This window comes from Esox lucius, chromosome 21 (assembly GCF_011004845.1).
Source record: "Esox lucius isolate fEsoLuc1 chromosome 21, fEsoLuc1.pri, whole genome shotgun sequence".
NCBI classification, from domain to species: domain Eukaryota; kingdom Metazoa; phylum Chordata; class Actinopteri; order Esociformes; family Esocidae; genus Esox; species Esox lucius.
In genome coordinates this window covers 22,301,779-22,316,892 of record NC_047589.1, presented here as the reverse complement: position 1 = coordinate 22,316,892, position 15,114 = coordinate 22,301,779, and the positions used below count along the sequence as shown (strand labels likewise).

The window sequence follows — 15,114 nt, the reverse complement described above, 5'->3', positions numbered from 1 at the left end:
ATGAAGTCAATATGCCTGGATACAGCCCTTAAAACAGCTCTGGAAAACATTAAGAGACCACTGCACCTTTTTCTTTTTCAGTGAGGAACAGAGGGGTTAGAATTAAGAGACCACTGCAAACTGAATGCTTCTGTTCCTCACTCAAAAGAAAAAGGTGCAGTGGTCTCTTAATTCTTTCCAGAGCTGTATATCTAAGCAATAAGGCACAAGGTAGATAGTCAATATTCCACAGCTAAGAATGTTCTCAGGTACAATGCATCGCAAAGTAAAATGGAAAGAATAAAATAAATACAACCAAATGCATCCCTAGAGAGTTAACTGATATGTATGCACTCGTGCCTAAGTGGAGTGTAACACAAGTGTATTCCAAACGGCAGAGACATCATAGTTCATCCTCTCGCCAGTGGATTGATTGTCTTTAAGCGTGAACGAGACTAGCGTGTTTCTGTGCGTTAATACCTCTGTGTAGACGATGGCGGTCATCCAGAAGCGTTTGCTGGGCCTGGGGACAGACAGCATGGCCCAGAGGAAGATGAGGATGGGCAGAACGAGCGTGGCCACCGAGGCTGAGATCATGTGGTTGAGGATGATCACCAGGTAGCAGACCATCTCGGAGTGGGCCACCAGCACATTGTACAGCGCATACAGCAGCTGCAGCAGGGCGGGCTGGTTGCCATAGAAACGCTCAGAGTCTTCCAGCTCTTCGTCGTAGAACATCCTGGTGTTGACATGGAGGGCGGGTGAGGGCACAAGGAAAGAGAAAGGTGGGGAAGGAAAAAAAGTAAGAGAGACAGGGACAAAAACATAATTCTTGAGGGCAGCTCGCAAAAATCCTTTAGAATTGTCTAATAAGCAAATCTTAGCCGTGAGTGAATTTCCTGGAGCATCTCCAGTGCTTGGGCGGTATTGCAGTAGGCCACGCACAGCTGGTAGTGGTGAAATACTATACCTGCTGCGTAGCAGATCGCTGGCAGTCATTTCATAGGTAAGGGAGGGCATGCTGGAGCTGGCCGTGCCCAGTGGATAGTCAGACTTCTTGTCAGCTATTGTCTTCTCATGACGGCTTCTGCTGGATGAGGCCTGGTCTGCCCCCTCCCTGTCCAGGCCCGTAGCCCTGCTGTACGAGGGGGGGATGTCAGTCTCTGTGGGGGTGGTGATGGGGAGGTCCGGATGGTAGAGCTGGAGCTCACCGTGGCAGCACGGTCTACGGCCCCACCCTGACAGTTCCGCCTCCAGGACACTGTCCCAGTCCAAACCCTGGGACCTGGAAAGGAGACCCCCCACGGGGTCCACATACAGCCCAGGGGAGGTGGAGGTGGATGGGGTCTCAGTGTTGGACGAGCGGGGGTCCTGGAGGTCATGGTCGGCTGTTCCCTGGTGGAAGCTGAGGGCCGTGTACTCACTAGTGGGGAAAGACCGTGAGGCAGAAGGATTGTTTGTGTTCTGGAAGTCATCGGTCGGCCGTGGGCAGAAACATCTCTAAAATATTTACTGCTATGATTCAGAGATCAGTCCACAAGTGGGCAGTGTTCACCCCCAGTAAATTCCATTATTAGTACCAATAAACAGAACAGTGTATACTATATTTGGACACTTATATGGCGCATACATTGTGTTAAAGGGGTTTGTAGAGCTGTTGGAATGGATGCATAGTGATGATTTGCTACGGATTACAACAAACGCATCAGGAACGCAGTTTTAGACAATTAGCATGCAGCACAGGAAATATGCCCCATACAATCTAATTTACACAAGATAATAAAATGATAGTGTTCCTTTATATACACACAAACACACAGCTGTTGATGGGTGAGGAAGGAAAGAAGGAAAAGGTTTGACAGAGAAAAAGATAGACAGAGGAGCACACCTGGTCTGTTAAGCAGACAATAAAGGTACTCTACAGTCACAAACATCATAATGAGGCAGTGCTTGGAGTAAAAGGCAGGATTTAGTATTAGTCTTGTAGCCAGGAAGTGGAGTGGATGACAAAAGCAAGATTCAATAACCTAAGCCTTGGATTCAGAGGGTGGAAAAGGGTGACAATGTAAAACACTCATCAAAAAGAGGACGGGCCTTTGATTGATTAACATAGGAGCGCTAGCTTAAGGTATTGCATTAGTTACACATATGGTGAATATGCCAACTTAAAACAAAGTGACAAAGACTGGGATCAGGGAGGAGGGTAGAACTGAAGGATGAAGAGAAATGAGCGCAAAGAGGACGAATGAAGAGGGATTAGCATAGAAAGGATTGACGAAGGGTAAACAGGAAGTCTGAAGACAGTAGTCTAGACAGGACCGGTAAAGACAGAGACGTAGAGGGAGACGCTGTGTGTTGTCCTTTCCTACCCAGCCTGGCTGCCTCCACTGTCCGCTGAGGAGGAGGTATACTCCCGGTCTAGGCCCTTCATCTCACAGAGTTTAGGACGGGCACGCTCACTGGTCCTAGGCACCTGGGTGCTGTCAGGGCCCGTGTCGGAGTGGTCCAGGGTGGAGCGGCAGGAGTACAGCAGTGTATTCTCTGTGTATGCACTGGAGAAACGCACGCACGCAGTCCAGTATGAGTCACCTAGTGTGGAAACTAACCCTGACCATTACCCTAACCCTACCCTGAACCCAGATGTAACCTCAACCTCAATAACACAGCCTTTAGACCTTTACAACTTAACCTAGCCCTAATACCTATCCCTAAACCTAACCCACAATGCCTAAACTCAACCTAACCCTAATTGGAATCTCACCCTAAACCTAACCCTGATGAGGTCCTGATTTAACCTCATTTGCTCTTCCCTCTCCAGCTTTGTAACATCCAACTCTATTCACAATTCTATACCAATTCTAAACCTTGTTTCATCTTATGAATTCGTACCAACTGTTCTGTTTTGTCCACGCTGCAAGTCCCCCCCCAAAGAAATCGGTTTACATCAGCACGTGTGAGAACATGCTCACTTGAATGATGGCCCTAATCACCTTGCAGGTGCTCAAACTGCCTGAGTTGATTTTGTGAGATGAGTCAAGTAAACCCTTGCTGACAATGCCACCCCACATCCAGGGTGATGTTTGACCAATGTATTGCTGAATGGAGCTCCAAGCCACCCATCAGCCAAAGGCAAACGTTGTAGTTTTTGTACTACAATATGATGTCTTCACTGAGGAATATTTAGTGAACATCCATGGGTGGATGCATTTAGGGCAAATATTGCATACTGGCTTCAATCCAACTGTCGCAGATATAGATATAAATACAGGGAAATGCCTAAGGAAACATTTTAAACATGTCCTGTTGCTTTTTGGGCGATAAAAATCTTTCTTTGGTTATTGGGGAGTGTAACAACGACTCGTAAGTAATAATTGGGTGTCTATGTGTGTTCTTGTGTCTATTGTTGTGTGTCTTCACTTTGTGTGTGTATACGCCTCCATGGCTGTCATTTTGTATGTATGTGTGTGTGTGTTTGTGTGTGTCTACGCCAGACAGAGAATAGAATAATGGCAGGCAATAGTGGTCCCAGAACAGAGCTCCGCTGTTTCAAGCTGCTAGACTTAAACCCTTCAAAAAAACGTAAACACCGACCAGAAGCCTGGCACTCCTCAGCATCTCAAATAAATATGACAAAAAACAGACAACTGCGTCGAGCGCTGTAGAATTACGAAATCAGCAGCCCAGAATTACAGACAGACAAGTCATGTCAAAATGTAACCACTGAATATAGAATGATTGTACTCAGAGGATTGTGTAAGTGTTCATCATGTTGCACTAGCTGCACTCAGATGGCATCATTTGAGCAACACTTGGCCCAGGACACCAGGCTAGGGTTCTATTAACCACAGATGGAATGCAAATAAAACATTAAATCACGTGTTTCAAATTCCAATCTGCTCACTAACAAAAGAGGGCAGGAGTCATCAGCGCAGCATTAGATCTTACAAAAAAACAGCAAATAATCTTGCACATAATCATTTTATATTTATGTTTGCCCTGTTCTTCTCTCAACCCCAATCTTGTGAGATAATTGCCTTGCCACAAGCCGGTTCTGGTGGAGAGCACATTCATTTGGCAAACAACTACAATTGAGCTTGCAAGTGCCTGACCTGCCACACGGAGTCACCAGAGCGTAGAGGCCTGTCTTGTCTAACATCCACCTTGTGTTCACCCTGGTGCTGATCATTTTATTTAGTCCAGCAGAGTTAGTCTCTCTGCATTTACCTTAACACTTTTCTATGCAGCCAAAATGGAAGGCACACCCTATTTCTCTCTCTCAACGTTTCACTTTGAATTTAGTGGCTTGCTTCTGGGCAGGTAACTGATATTGTACTACCACGAGATTTACAATGATTATCATCATCTCAGTTACATAGTCATTAGGGCAACTGATTGTAAAGCAACAATAACTGTTTATAAAAGCGTTAATAAAACTGTAATAAAGGGTGTGGTTTCCTCCATTCCCATACCTGGACATGCTACCATGAGAGAGTGTTGAGTCTTGACTCTCCAAACAGGAACAGCTTTGCTGCTCAGACTTGTGGGGGATGCAGTCTTGGCACATCTCCTCCTCAGTCCTCCCCAGGTCGGACTCACTGGACGTGGCTTTACACATCTGCTTGCGGTAGTACACATGGATGCTCTCCCGCGATGGCTTGTTCCCCTGGTAACATCATAACCGACGATAGCAGTTAGAATGGATGGTCCCGAATGGATGGCTTCTCCACTCAAAACCTATAGCCTTGATTTTGCAGTTACGGGCACGTTTTGTTGAAAAATTATTCTCTTGACATAATTACTCTCCTAATCTTAGCAGGAACCATAAACTGGTATTGGCTGTGACCATTTCATTCGAAATATGTGAAGAAAGATTACTTAAAGTATAGGAATGGTTACATAGCCATTAAAAAGTGTGAACAGAAAACATTTCCTGTTGTTTTCCATTGTTTGTATGTGTTTCTTCAGAGCCCATCAGTGATACAGTATACAGATAAGTTATTTGTGGGTAGAAAGTGTACTTCATGTAGACATGAGGCTCCCTGCTGGGGACCATGGTTCATTGTCTCTACACTTGACCACTATGTCTCCTCCTTACTCGTCTACCTGGAAAACCAACTGTAAATTAAAGCCCCCCCGAGGAACAACAAGAAAGACAGTGGTTAGGAATGAGGCTAGATCGTACAACCCCCTGGCCGTCCCATTACCTTTTTGACCTCATGTGTAAGCATGCAGCGCTCAATGCGAAGCACAGTGGAGATGTCGATGTGCTCCTGACACATGGAATTGATCCAGGCCGTGAAACTGTCCAGCATGGCCAAGAAAAGCACCCAGGAGAACTTGACTATGTTGAAGACCCGCTTCAGGACATTGTCTGAGGACAGGGAGGAGGCCAACACACACACACACACACATACACACACAGACAGACAGACACACGCACAGACACGTCCACATTAGTCCTTCATCAATGTGACAATCAGAGGGACGAGCAGTGTGCTAAGGGCTGGGTCAAAAAACACAACCTACGGAGTGAACTCAATGTAACATCCTGAAGGAAATGAATCCCAGTGCTGCTTTGATCTATTCTTACCTGGCCCATCTGTCTGCTCTTTGTCATCCTCCCCCTCCTCCGCCTCGAAAGCAACATCAACTGCCAGACAGAAAACAAGTATTGAAAATGTAATGTGTCAATGGAATCACTCAGTGATAATAAAATGATATAACTAGGTATGAAGTCACAAGAACCGCAACCCTCCAAAAGAGGGAGGGTCCACTCACACCCCGTTGTTTGAAAGGAACTTTTTGTGGTTCCAGGAGCAGCTGTTCTCTATCTACACAGCCGATCCAAGACAGTGTTGTCCTCTTCCTGACCTCATGTACAACTATTTGGCTGGACAGAGATGCTGCCCTGTATTCCAGCTATGTCCATGGTCAGTCCAGCTGTCATGTGGGATGAACTGACCTTGTCTAATCCAACATGGCGTCCTAGAGTATATGTCAGACCCAGGAAGGCCATACCCACAGCTGAGACTGGACTGTTGAAGGGAGGCAGCAAATCTAAGTGCTTTTGAACCCTTAGGAGCAGTCGCTGATGCTTGGGCAGGAAACAAACCAAATAAATGAACTAACTCTACAAAAAAAACACACAAGTTGCCCATTAATCACTAGTAAAGGGCCTAGTTGTGTGACACTGACAGAATCCCTGAGGGAGTGAAGTATCCTTGAACGCAACCAGTGACAGGCGAATGGGCGGCAGCCAGACAGGGGTAAACACTCAGGGCCCAGGGGCCAGCTTCCAGGAGGATCTGGTAGCATATGACCTTTCCTACATTGGTAGGACCAGCCTGGTACAACCACACTGAACGCTGCCATCAACCTGCTTTAACATTCCAAGAGTGTTCAGCCTGAGGTGGGAAGCGGAGACCACTGAAAACCCTTTGAATGACACGCCAGGTCATTACCTTCCCTCTGGTCCTCCTTCCTCGGCTTGTTGTTGCTACTGCTGCTCCCCTCAGTGTATTTCCTCCAGAAGCTTTGTTTCTCTTTGCTGCGCTCCTTCATGGCTGTTTTGGAGTCCGTGATCCAGGCATGGTAGACAAACTGTGGGGACAACACTGTTGTTCAGTGATGTATCGCCAGACACGCGGTTAGTAAACTATGTTTTGGTGCTTACATGTGACACATACCCCCCCTAGATACTGAATCACATATAAAGATTTTAGTTGACACACTAGTAATTGGTATAAATGTTTTATTGAAGGTCTAGTTTTTGATTCAAACCTAGTTCACACATAAAACAGTTGTGTTAATGTTGGTTTTAGGAAATGTGTCACAATTAGCCAAAAACACTCTTCTATACAACCACTAAAGCAGAGACAGCGAAGACATTGACAAAGTACATGATACACAGTGAGTTTCAAGAGGTGTTTTGATCCAATGAAATGTGATTTCACTGAGACCAAAAAAATAAGTTCCTACTTTGAAACAATGGTTGGGTTGGATTCCATTTTAGTCCAGTACATTTCAGATCTTAAAATTGACCGAACTGAAATAGAACTGGCACCAACCCTGTCTGACACAAACCAATCTCCACAGGGAATAACCAGGGAAAACAATCACCCACCACCGCACATGCACATCTCACTCCCAGAGCACATGCAGGGAGGATATCTCTCACCACTGCATGCATCATCAGCTGCGGCCATTTTGTAATGACTCGCCAGGAGGTTTTGAAATGGAGGCAGGCCGCGGTCTTTGAACAGAACTTAATTGACTTTGTGGGGATGGTTTTGGAGTGAGAAGGGAAAATGCATGTGGTGTCCTGAGAAAGTGGCTTATTGGTCAAGAGAGAGAGGATACACACATCACACAAAAGGGAAATGCAAGATGGAGACCCCGGAGGGAGAGTACCTTGGCTGCCCTGATTATACATTGCAGAGCAGTTTTGGGCAGCTTAATGACAGACTTTGATAAAGCCAGCAAAGCAGAGGTAAATGTTCGGAAAGCTCTCTACAAGGGAAGGACAAAGCAGAGGTAAACGTTCGGACAGCTCTCTACAAGGGAAGGACAAAGCAGAGGTAAACGTTCGGACAGCTCTCTACAAGGGAAGGACAAAGCAGGGATGAGTCAGGGGAACGCTTGTCGCAAATAAAGGCCAGACACACACGACTCACAAAAACTGATGTTAGCAGGTAGTACTTGGTTAATTAAGAAACAAAACTGAAGAGAGAACGAGCGGAATCAGGGTATTAGCACAATAATAACATTTTACAAATCTGTAGTAATAGGTAAAAAAAAAACACATTGGAAACTGGTTTGAACAGTAAAAGCAGCAAAGAGCCTCTATTTATATACAAAATCAATCCAAATGTTGTTTAGATATTCTCACAATACAGGACATTGCTAAAGGAATTTCATCTGACATTCCAATGTACCTGAAATGCAGACTTCTTGGGCTGCTCTGCTTCCTTTTTATCCTCCTCCTCCTCCTCTTCCTCACTGTCCGTCTCAAATAGGTAATAGTTACCACTTCTCACCACTGAGAGCGCAGCAAAAGACATGGAAAAACCGAAAACACTAGACTAGTCCAGTCCTGTATCACAGTGTGCACACATATTTATTTAATGACAAACTTAAATCAAACACTTTATACCATTCATATTGTGTTTCCACATGACCCAACCTGTTTACTAGCACGTGCTGTAATGGAACTAGCACCACATTTAATGCACTGTATTTTACTGAAATGGAATATTGGAAGTTGAAGTTGAGTTTCTTCAAATAGGTCACAAGGCCACTCACTGGATGCATGATCCACCCACGGCCTCCACCACTGTTTCCTCCTCCCTCTGGTCTTCTCTTTGTCTGCCTTTTCTTTATCTGAAGAAAATAAAAGTCAAGTCTTGGTTGTGTAAAAGTGCTTCATTGATGTTATTGGGTAGTTTATTGTGTCTGTGTCTTGACATTTTGTGAGACAGTAATAGGTGCCTACAAACTGACTTCAAATACATGCTGAACTGCTAAACTGTACGGATCTACACGGCAGAACGCCATACACAGACGTGGTTAAGAGCCCTTGTTACTTCAGGCTCAGAAAACAACTGGCTGCCACACCTTCATCCTCGTCCTCCTCCTCTTTGATGGGTCCGGCGTCTTCGCTCTCCTGAGCCAAACTCAACATCTTCTCCTTCCCCCTCTTGAACTTCTGCTGACGACTCTTGATGCGATCCATTCTGATTGGACACAGAGATTGAAACAACCACAGTTGGCAGTGGGCTCTCACCACTGGGTGTACGGACAATGGATCTGTCCTTTGTTTTCCCTCCTTCAACTCAGTTCTGTGGGTTTGTGGAGAAAGAACTTATGGGAAATTATGGGAATTCTGTGCACAGTAATAGGGTTTGTGGTTTGGTGTCTAGGTGTTTTCGAACATCTTCTGACTGGTAGCAAGCAGAGAGAAAGAGAGAGAGAAAGAGGGACGGTTAGAGAGCAACTCAGTGAAAGATACCCAGAGAGTTAGGGAGCGGGAGAGCGAGTGTGGTGGGTGGTGGTGACAATGAGAAAGACAGACATATAGAGAGACCGACCGCAAGCGAGAGGGGAACACTGACAGAGAGGTTCTGACTGATCCTCTTTGTTTCCAACTGCAGCGGATGTGGCCTGCTAACACACCGCTGTTCTGCGGTGGCAGACATTACAACCTGAGGTAAATCAAAACAGCGCTGGACGTGTTGGACATCAATCACGGTCAAGCTCAGCTGTTATAAGGAGGTGCTGTCCATGTCAAGTTCTGGAGCACATCGTGATGAATGGTTTCTTTAATCAGGCAAGAATGTAGTTGTATCCTGGAATTATGGTTAATTTGAGAGTATGTACATGTCAACATCTGACAGACTTGTCTTTGAGTGTAGAGTGTATTCAATTATGGTGTTCTGAGAGAGTATATGTCAGTCTAATGTGTCTTTGCTTGTGTAATATAATGTGTAATACCATTCATAATGTGTAATGAGTTATATCATGCATATTATATATGTATTATGTATATATTATGTGTTATGTATGTATATTAAATGTGTCATAAGTGTATATCTATATCTATAAGTGTATATCTATATCTATCTATCTATCTATCTATATATATATATATATATGTGTGTGTGTGTGTGTGTGTGTGTGTGTGTAATACAGTATGTGTATAGTATATTATATGTAAATTCTCAGACAAGACATTCAGATATGTTGTATATGTTCTCACTGTCTCTTCAGCAGATCCATTGACTTTTTCTCCACTTCAATTCTTGCTTTGACAGCTTTCACTATGGTGGCTTGGAACAGCTCAGCCCCTCTAACACAACAAACACAATTTTAATTAATTTTAATCATACAGTAAACTTTTATTTTCTTAAAAACATGAAAGAAAACCGAAGTAAAGTAAATAAAGGCAAACGTCACCTGGAGGCGAGGATCTGAGAGGAGCGGATGTCAGCAACCACATGGAGGAAGTAGTAGCTCATGAAGACACGTCGCTGTAGCAACAGAAAGGCAAAACAGATGCTGTCCCAGATGATGCCTGCCTCGTCGCTAGGCAACTCACAGTGTTTGTGAGCCTGCTGCTCGGCTGAAAAAAAGAAAAAAAAAAGAAGAAAAAAACACTAAATATTGAATCTTAATTGTTTTGTATTCTTTATATTTTTAAGAAAGTAAGATATAACGTTTCTCCTCAACCCCAACTATAGTGCGCATTCTCCACCCACTTTAGATGGCGTTACCATCAAGCCTTTCTGAAATTAGAAATGCTATTAAATCCTCTTAAATGAATGGACTGAATAGCGGATGAGTCACATTCTAAAGGCATTCTGCTATCCTGGGTTAGTTGTGTCACCTACGTTTAGAATAGCCCTTTATTGTGCAGGCAAGACTGAAGAGCTGGATGAGCCAACAGTGGTTGGTGACAAGGGCCTTAATGTATCCACAGGCTAGTATCTGAGGACACAAGAGACAAGTCACAGTTAACACAGGACTCAGCAGGAGACAACATATAAAATACAAAGCCTAGATTTTGTTCCAGAAGCCTACCCAGCAAGAGAGCAGTCGCCTTTGAAATACTATCTGTCTTCAATCATGTTATACAAGTGACACAAACAGAACAGTGTCAGTGATACAGATCTGGTAGAACTATCCTCCAACAAGATTGACAGATTTTTTACTACGTAACAACAATGTCATTATTTTTCTACAAGCTTTGGTGCAAAGATGGACTTTCACAAACAACAAACAAATTAAGGACTCTGACGTCATTCAGGATGGACTGTATCTGACTAATCACAATCTTACTGACTATACTCAGTATCCGATGGACTGTATCCAGTATCTGACTAATCACAATCTTACTGACTATACTCAGTATCCGATGGACTGTATCCAGTATCTGACTAATCACATTCTTACTGACTATACTCAGTATCTGATGGACTGTATCCAGTATCTAATCACTATCAAACTGACTGTACTTAGTACAGCATCCAGTATGTATCCAGTATGTGAATGCATCAGACTGTTCCCAGTACTCAACACGTACAGAGAGGATGTTCTTCATTGTGATCACAAACACATTGTAGGCGATCAAGAAGTCCCAGTAGTGCAGGATGCTCTTTATTGGCTTGAGCAGCAGTTCGCCACCGAAGAGCAGGAAGTAGAAGCAAGCCACCAGGTAGCCCATGCAGAAGATGGAAATACGCGTGGTGCCAGTGATGAAGATGATGGTGAGCACAAACCAGAACAGGTAGCTGAACATGATCACCTTCAGCATGTCCAAGTATGATCTGAGGAAGAAATGTTTACTATTATTAATTTAGCATCTTATGCTTCTCTGGATAGGAATGTAATGAAATTTAGAGGAGGGATAGTGCATGTGCACTGGAGACAGAGGCATAGACCACTGAAGTACCCCATAACACTGAAATGATTATACGTAAAAAGCATATCATTCCCACTTACAGTCGAAAAATTTAGAAAAATACTTTTTGGTTATGAAAGTCAAAACACAAATACTTCACATCCATAAAGAGACAAGCTACATAATAAGCTGGAATAACTTGCATTTCAGGATTTTCAAAAACAACATATTCATTCACTCAAATCTGTCATTCAAATCACCTTCATCATCCTCATCACCACTTCCCATAAGGAGGCAGAAGTATGTAAACTAGCAGTGGCGCCATCGAGGTACACTGACTGGGGGGGTTCTGTATGAGGGGGGGGGCGGTTCTGGATGAGGGGGGGAGGTTCTGGATGGGGGGGGGTTCTGGAGGAGGGGGGGCAGTTCTGGATGGGGGGGGTTCTGGATAAGGGGGGGGTTCTGGATGGGTTCTGGATTCTGGATGGGGGGGGTCTGGATGAGGGGGGGGTCTGATATAGCCTTGTGCCGTTCGATTTCAATGGCTTCACTGTCATGGTGTTAAAAGTGGTGTAAAAAGGCCTTCGACAATGTGTGCTTACTCTGCTCACTCTGCTCCACTTTGAGATGACTGAAACTGTGTTAAACGTCACTTAACTCCCTTGACATGTCAAAACAACAGGATACTTACATGAGGAGGAACCCAAGGAAAGTGTCTAACATAAAGTGACTCTTTAAAAGTTAATTTGGATAGGGACATACAGAGAAAGAGAGAGAGACTTGAACAATGTGACAGTAATTGAATGGAATGGGCATTGAACTTGAACCCTACATTTGTAAATGTTTCTATTAAAGTTACATTCACTTTTGGCTGTGATTTGAACTGACATGTTCCAATTACCAAACTCTTCTGTAGCCTCAACTACTTGGGTTTTGTGGAAGCTGAGGAGCAAATTCACCTTAGTGCCATAGTGGCGGTGGTAATCAAATTACACTTGTCCAGAGACTAACATTGGGTCTGTCAAAAAAGAAAACACAAGGGCTTTAGCACTTAGGGATAAACTGGTCTGAGGTCACACGTTCAAAACCTGCTCCTATTCATAGCCAGTACACCAGCCCTGGTCCTGCCTCGTTCTGCAGGGGCTTAATGATTCAGTGTTTCCACGGGGGTTCCAGTTGGATTATTAAGATTTTGAATTAGTGTTTTGATTATTGTTGTTATTAATCAAATTTCTTATACTCTTTGCTCATAATAGCAGCCAGACATTGATGCAGTGTTATCTCAGTGTTTCCCCAGAGAGGAAAAACCAGAGTAATAACCCAAAGTCTAGCCAAAAACTGTGCATGTGAAAGGAAATTGGCACACTGCCAGCAATTTTAAGAAAAAATAGTTTATATCGGAGTAGTTCATACTTTCAATGGGCTGTGTGTTGCCTTCTGGGTAAATCTGAGATATGGGAGTGAACTTCTTCAAGGAGTGACAGGGATTCACGTGTTTGGTTGATAGCCATTACCATTCACCGACCACGGAAAATTCTATGAGTTTGTGGACAATGATTTCCGTAGTTTGGGTTGAAACATTAAGATCAAATCGTTACTGCATATCCATTATCTCTGGCTCCCCTTATCTCTGGCTAGCTAGTGGCTACTGGCTAATAGTAGACTGTGTAATGATACTGCAGAATTGTCTGACAAAATGAATTTTTCATATTTCATTATTTTGAAGTATTACTCAATACCGTAGTTGAGCAACAGAGTTTTCAAACAATCATTGGGGAGAGCTACTGTCTCACTCGTTGTCATGGGCAAGACTAATATAGCGTACACCATATAATCACAACAAATACAGTTTAAAACATCTAAACAAAAGTCAATAGTTTTGCTGAAAACATTTCATTCCGACAAAAAGGGTTTGATTCCCAGGTTAGAAACACTGCTGAAACCTCCTACCGGCAATGGATGAAGTCTGGGACGGGGTTGTGCTGGCTGAAGGAGGCGGCGTCCAGGTCTCTGCAGATCTCTATGTTGTCTCCGGCCAGGAGACGCACGGACACCTCGTTCTCCTCCTCGAACACCTGCCTCTGTAGCGACGCACACAGAAGCAGCATGAAGTCATCTGAAGGAGATGGGAGAAGAGGAGAATTGGGAGGAAAAGGAGAAGTAGGGGAAAGAGCAAAAAACAGGAGATTGAGGAGGTCTTGTCACAAACACACTTCTTTCAAGACAAACCAATCCCAGTCCCGATCCCAGTGGATGCAAACCCAAACGCAAGGAATGGCAGATTATCAAACTGAGTGTTCCCCTTCATTTCACGTACGAAGTGGCAGACATTCAGTGGAACGCTGTGAGGGCAGTCAAGTTAACTATTTGCCAGGAATGGAACCGACTTTCCACTAAAACCTGGGCTTTACATTTTCACGGACGTGTAGCCACCAGGAGAAAGGCAGCGGTCTTGGTGATTTCTAGGCAATTTCAGCTTGACGAGCGTATAGCCATGTAAGCTAGTCGCAAGGGCAAAAGCAAGTGTGGAGGACATACATTGTCATCCAAGAGAATCAGAAAAGGGGGCTCTCTGAATGGCGCGGCAGTGTAGTCACCGCCTCGCGGTTCACCGCGTCATTGCAAGACCAGGGTTCCATTCCTGCTAACGGATTAGGCCAGAGCGCTATTGGCGATCACTGTCTGGGTTTGTGGGGTTGGTAATCAAATGTACAATGCCTCACCGCTCTCTAGCACTTCCTTGCAGCGGCTAAGACGCCTTTGAACTCAACTGAAGTAAGAGGCTGAAGAGTGCGCTACTTCTGCCGGGCATACACTTCCTGGTCAACCGAATAGAGTTAGAACTGAATCAGAACGGCTTCGGAAGACACTTCTCAACATGAACTGTCCTGAGGCAGAAGAGGTGTGCCTCATCCAAGCCTTTTCACTAAACAATGATTCTTCCCGGCTCCCTCTGACTACAGGAGAGAGAGCAGTCAACAATTGTACTCACAGAGCAGGAACAAGGGGTTGGGTTTGGTGTGGAAGTCAGGGAAGTAGAGCCACTTGATGACATTTGAGTCTGTGATGGATGAGGGGAACCTCCATGGGTAATCTGGAAACATTTGAAGAGGAAATGTATTCATTATAATACAATCATTATACAGTGATTTCCTGTGCCTTTGCAAGAATATGGAATAGCTTTGATGTATCTTAACTATCAGGGAAAGACAACCAATGAAACAAACACGATGCATCAGGTCCTGCCGTGGATAAAAAATGCCAATAGTACAATAAAATACACACATGTTAAAAAGTCGTGTTGAACTTATCCATATTTGTCCACCCACCTTTGCAGGCGGCCGGGGGAAAGCCAATGCAGACGAGGTATTGCCAGGTTAGCATGCAGGCCAGGAAGAAGCAATACTTGGGCCAGATCTCTGCGATGGCCTTGCGCTGTCGTCGGTAGATCACCATAATCAGGCCGAAAGCGTGAAGTGTGGCATAGAAGTCCATTCTCTGGCCAATAACGTTCACCGCTAACAGGAAGCACGTCTGACAATAACAACGATAACATTTTTTGTTTTAGGAATATTTTGTCTTACAGGAATTTTGGGGTCTACCGAAAAGTAGACTGTGTAGTTAGGGCTCGTTTATTCTTGCAAATCAACAATTACTCTAACATTCTTTAAAGTTACTCTAACATTCTGATCTTGCAAATATTTAAACTATGGCGCTAGGAAAGTCCAATGTGACAAGGC

General features: G+C 44.2%; 1 protein-coding gene across 3 annotated transcripts in view; it reads right to left on the bottom strand.

Annotated features, from left to right (window-relative positions):
• The window catches only part of LOC105025734 (piezo-type mechanosensitive ion channel component 2), a 101,668-nt gene that overhangs the window by 7,219 nt on the left and 79,335 nt on the right, over nt 1-15,114 (bottom strand). For all 3 annotated transcript variants that reach the window (XM_013139663.4, XM_020041853.3, XM_020041854.3), the window contains 17 exons: nt 14,704-14,908; nt 14,367-14,468; nt 13,325-13,490; nt 11,057-11,300; nt 10,365-10,461; nt 9,931-10,096; nt 9,734-9,823; nt 8,593-8,711; nt 8,281-8,358; nt 7,914-8,017; nt 6,441-6,579; nt 5,570-5,629; nt 5,184-5,350; nt 4,449-4,642; nt 2,349-2,531; nt 950-1,402; nt 460-718 (listed from right to left, as the gene is read on the bottom strand). In XM_013139663.4, coding sequence (XP_012995117.2) covers nt 460-718; nt 950-1,402; nt 2,349-2,531; nt 4,449-4,642; nt 5,184-5,350; nt 5,570-5,629; nt 6,441-6,579; nt 7,914-8,017; nt 8,281-8,358; nt 8,593-8,711; nt 9,734-9,823; nt 9,931-10,096; nt 10,365-10,461; nt 11,057-11,300; nt 13,325-13,490; nt 14,367-14,468; nt 14,704-14,908 — 2,826 coding nt within the window. The remainder of the gene's footprint in view (nt 1-459; nt 719-949; nt 1,403-2,348; nt 2,532-4,448; nt 4,643-5,183; nt 5,351-5,569; nt 5,630-6,440; nt 6,580-7,913; nt 8,018-8,280; nt 8,359-8,592; nt 8,712-9,733; nt 9,824-9,930; nt 10,097-10,364; nt 10,462-11,056; nt 11,301-13,324; nt 13,491-14,366; nt 14,469-14,703; nt 14,909-15,114) is intronic.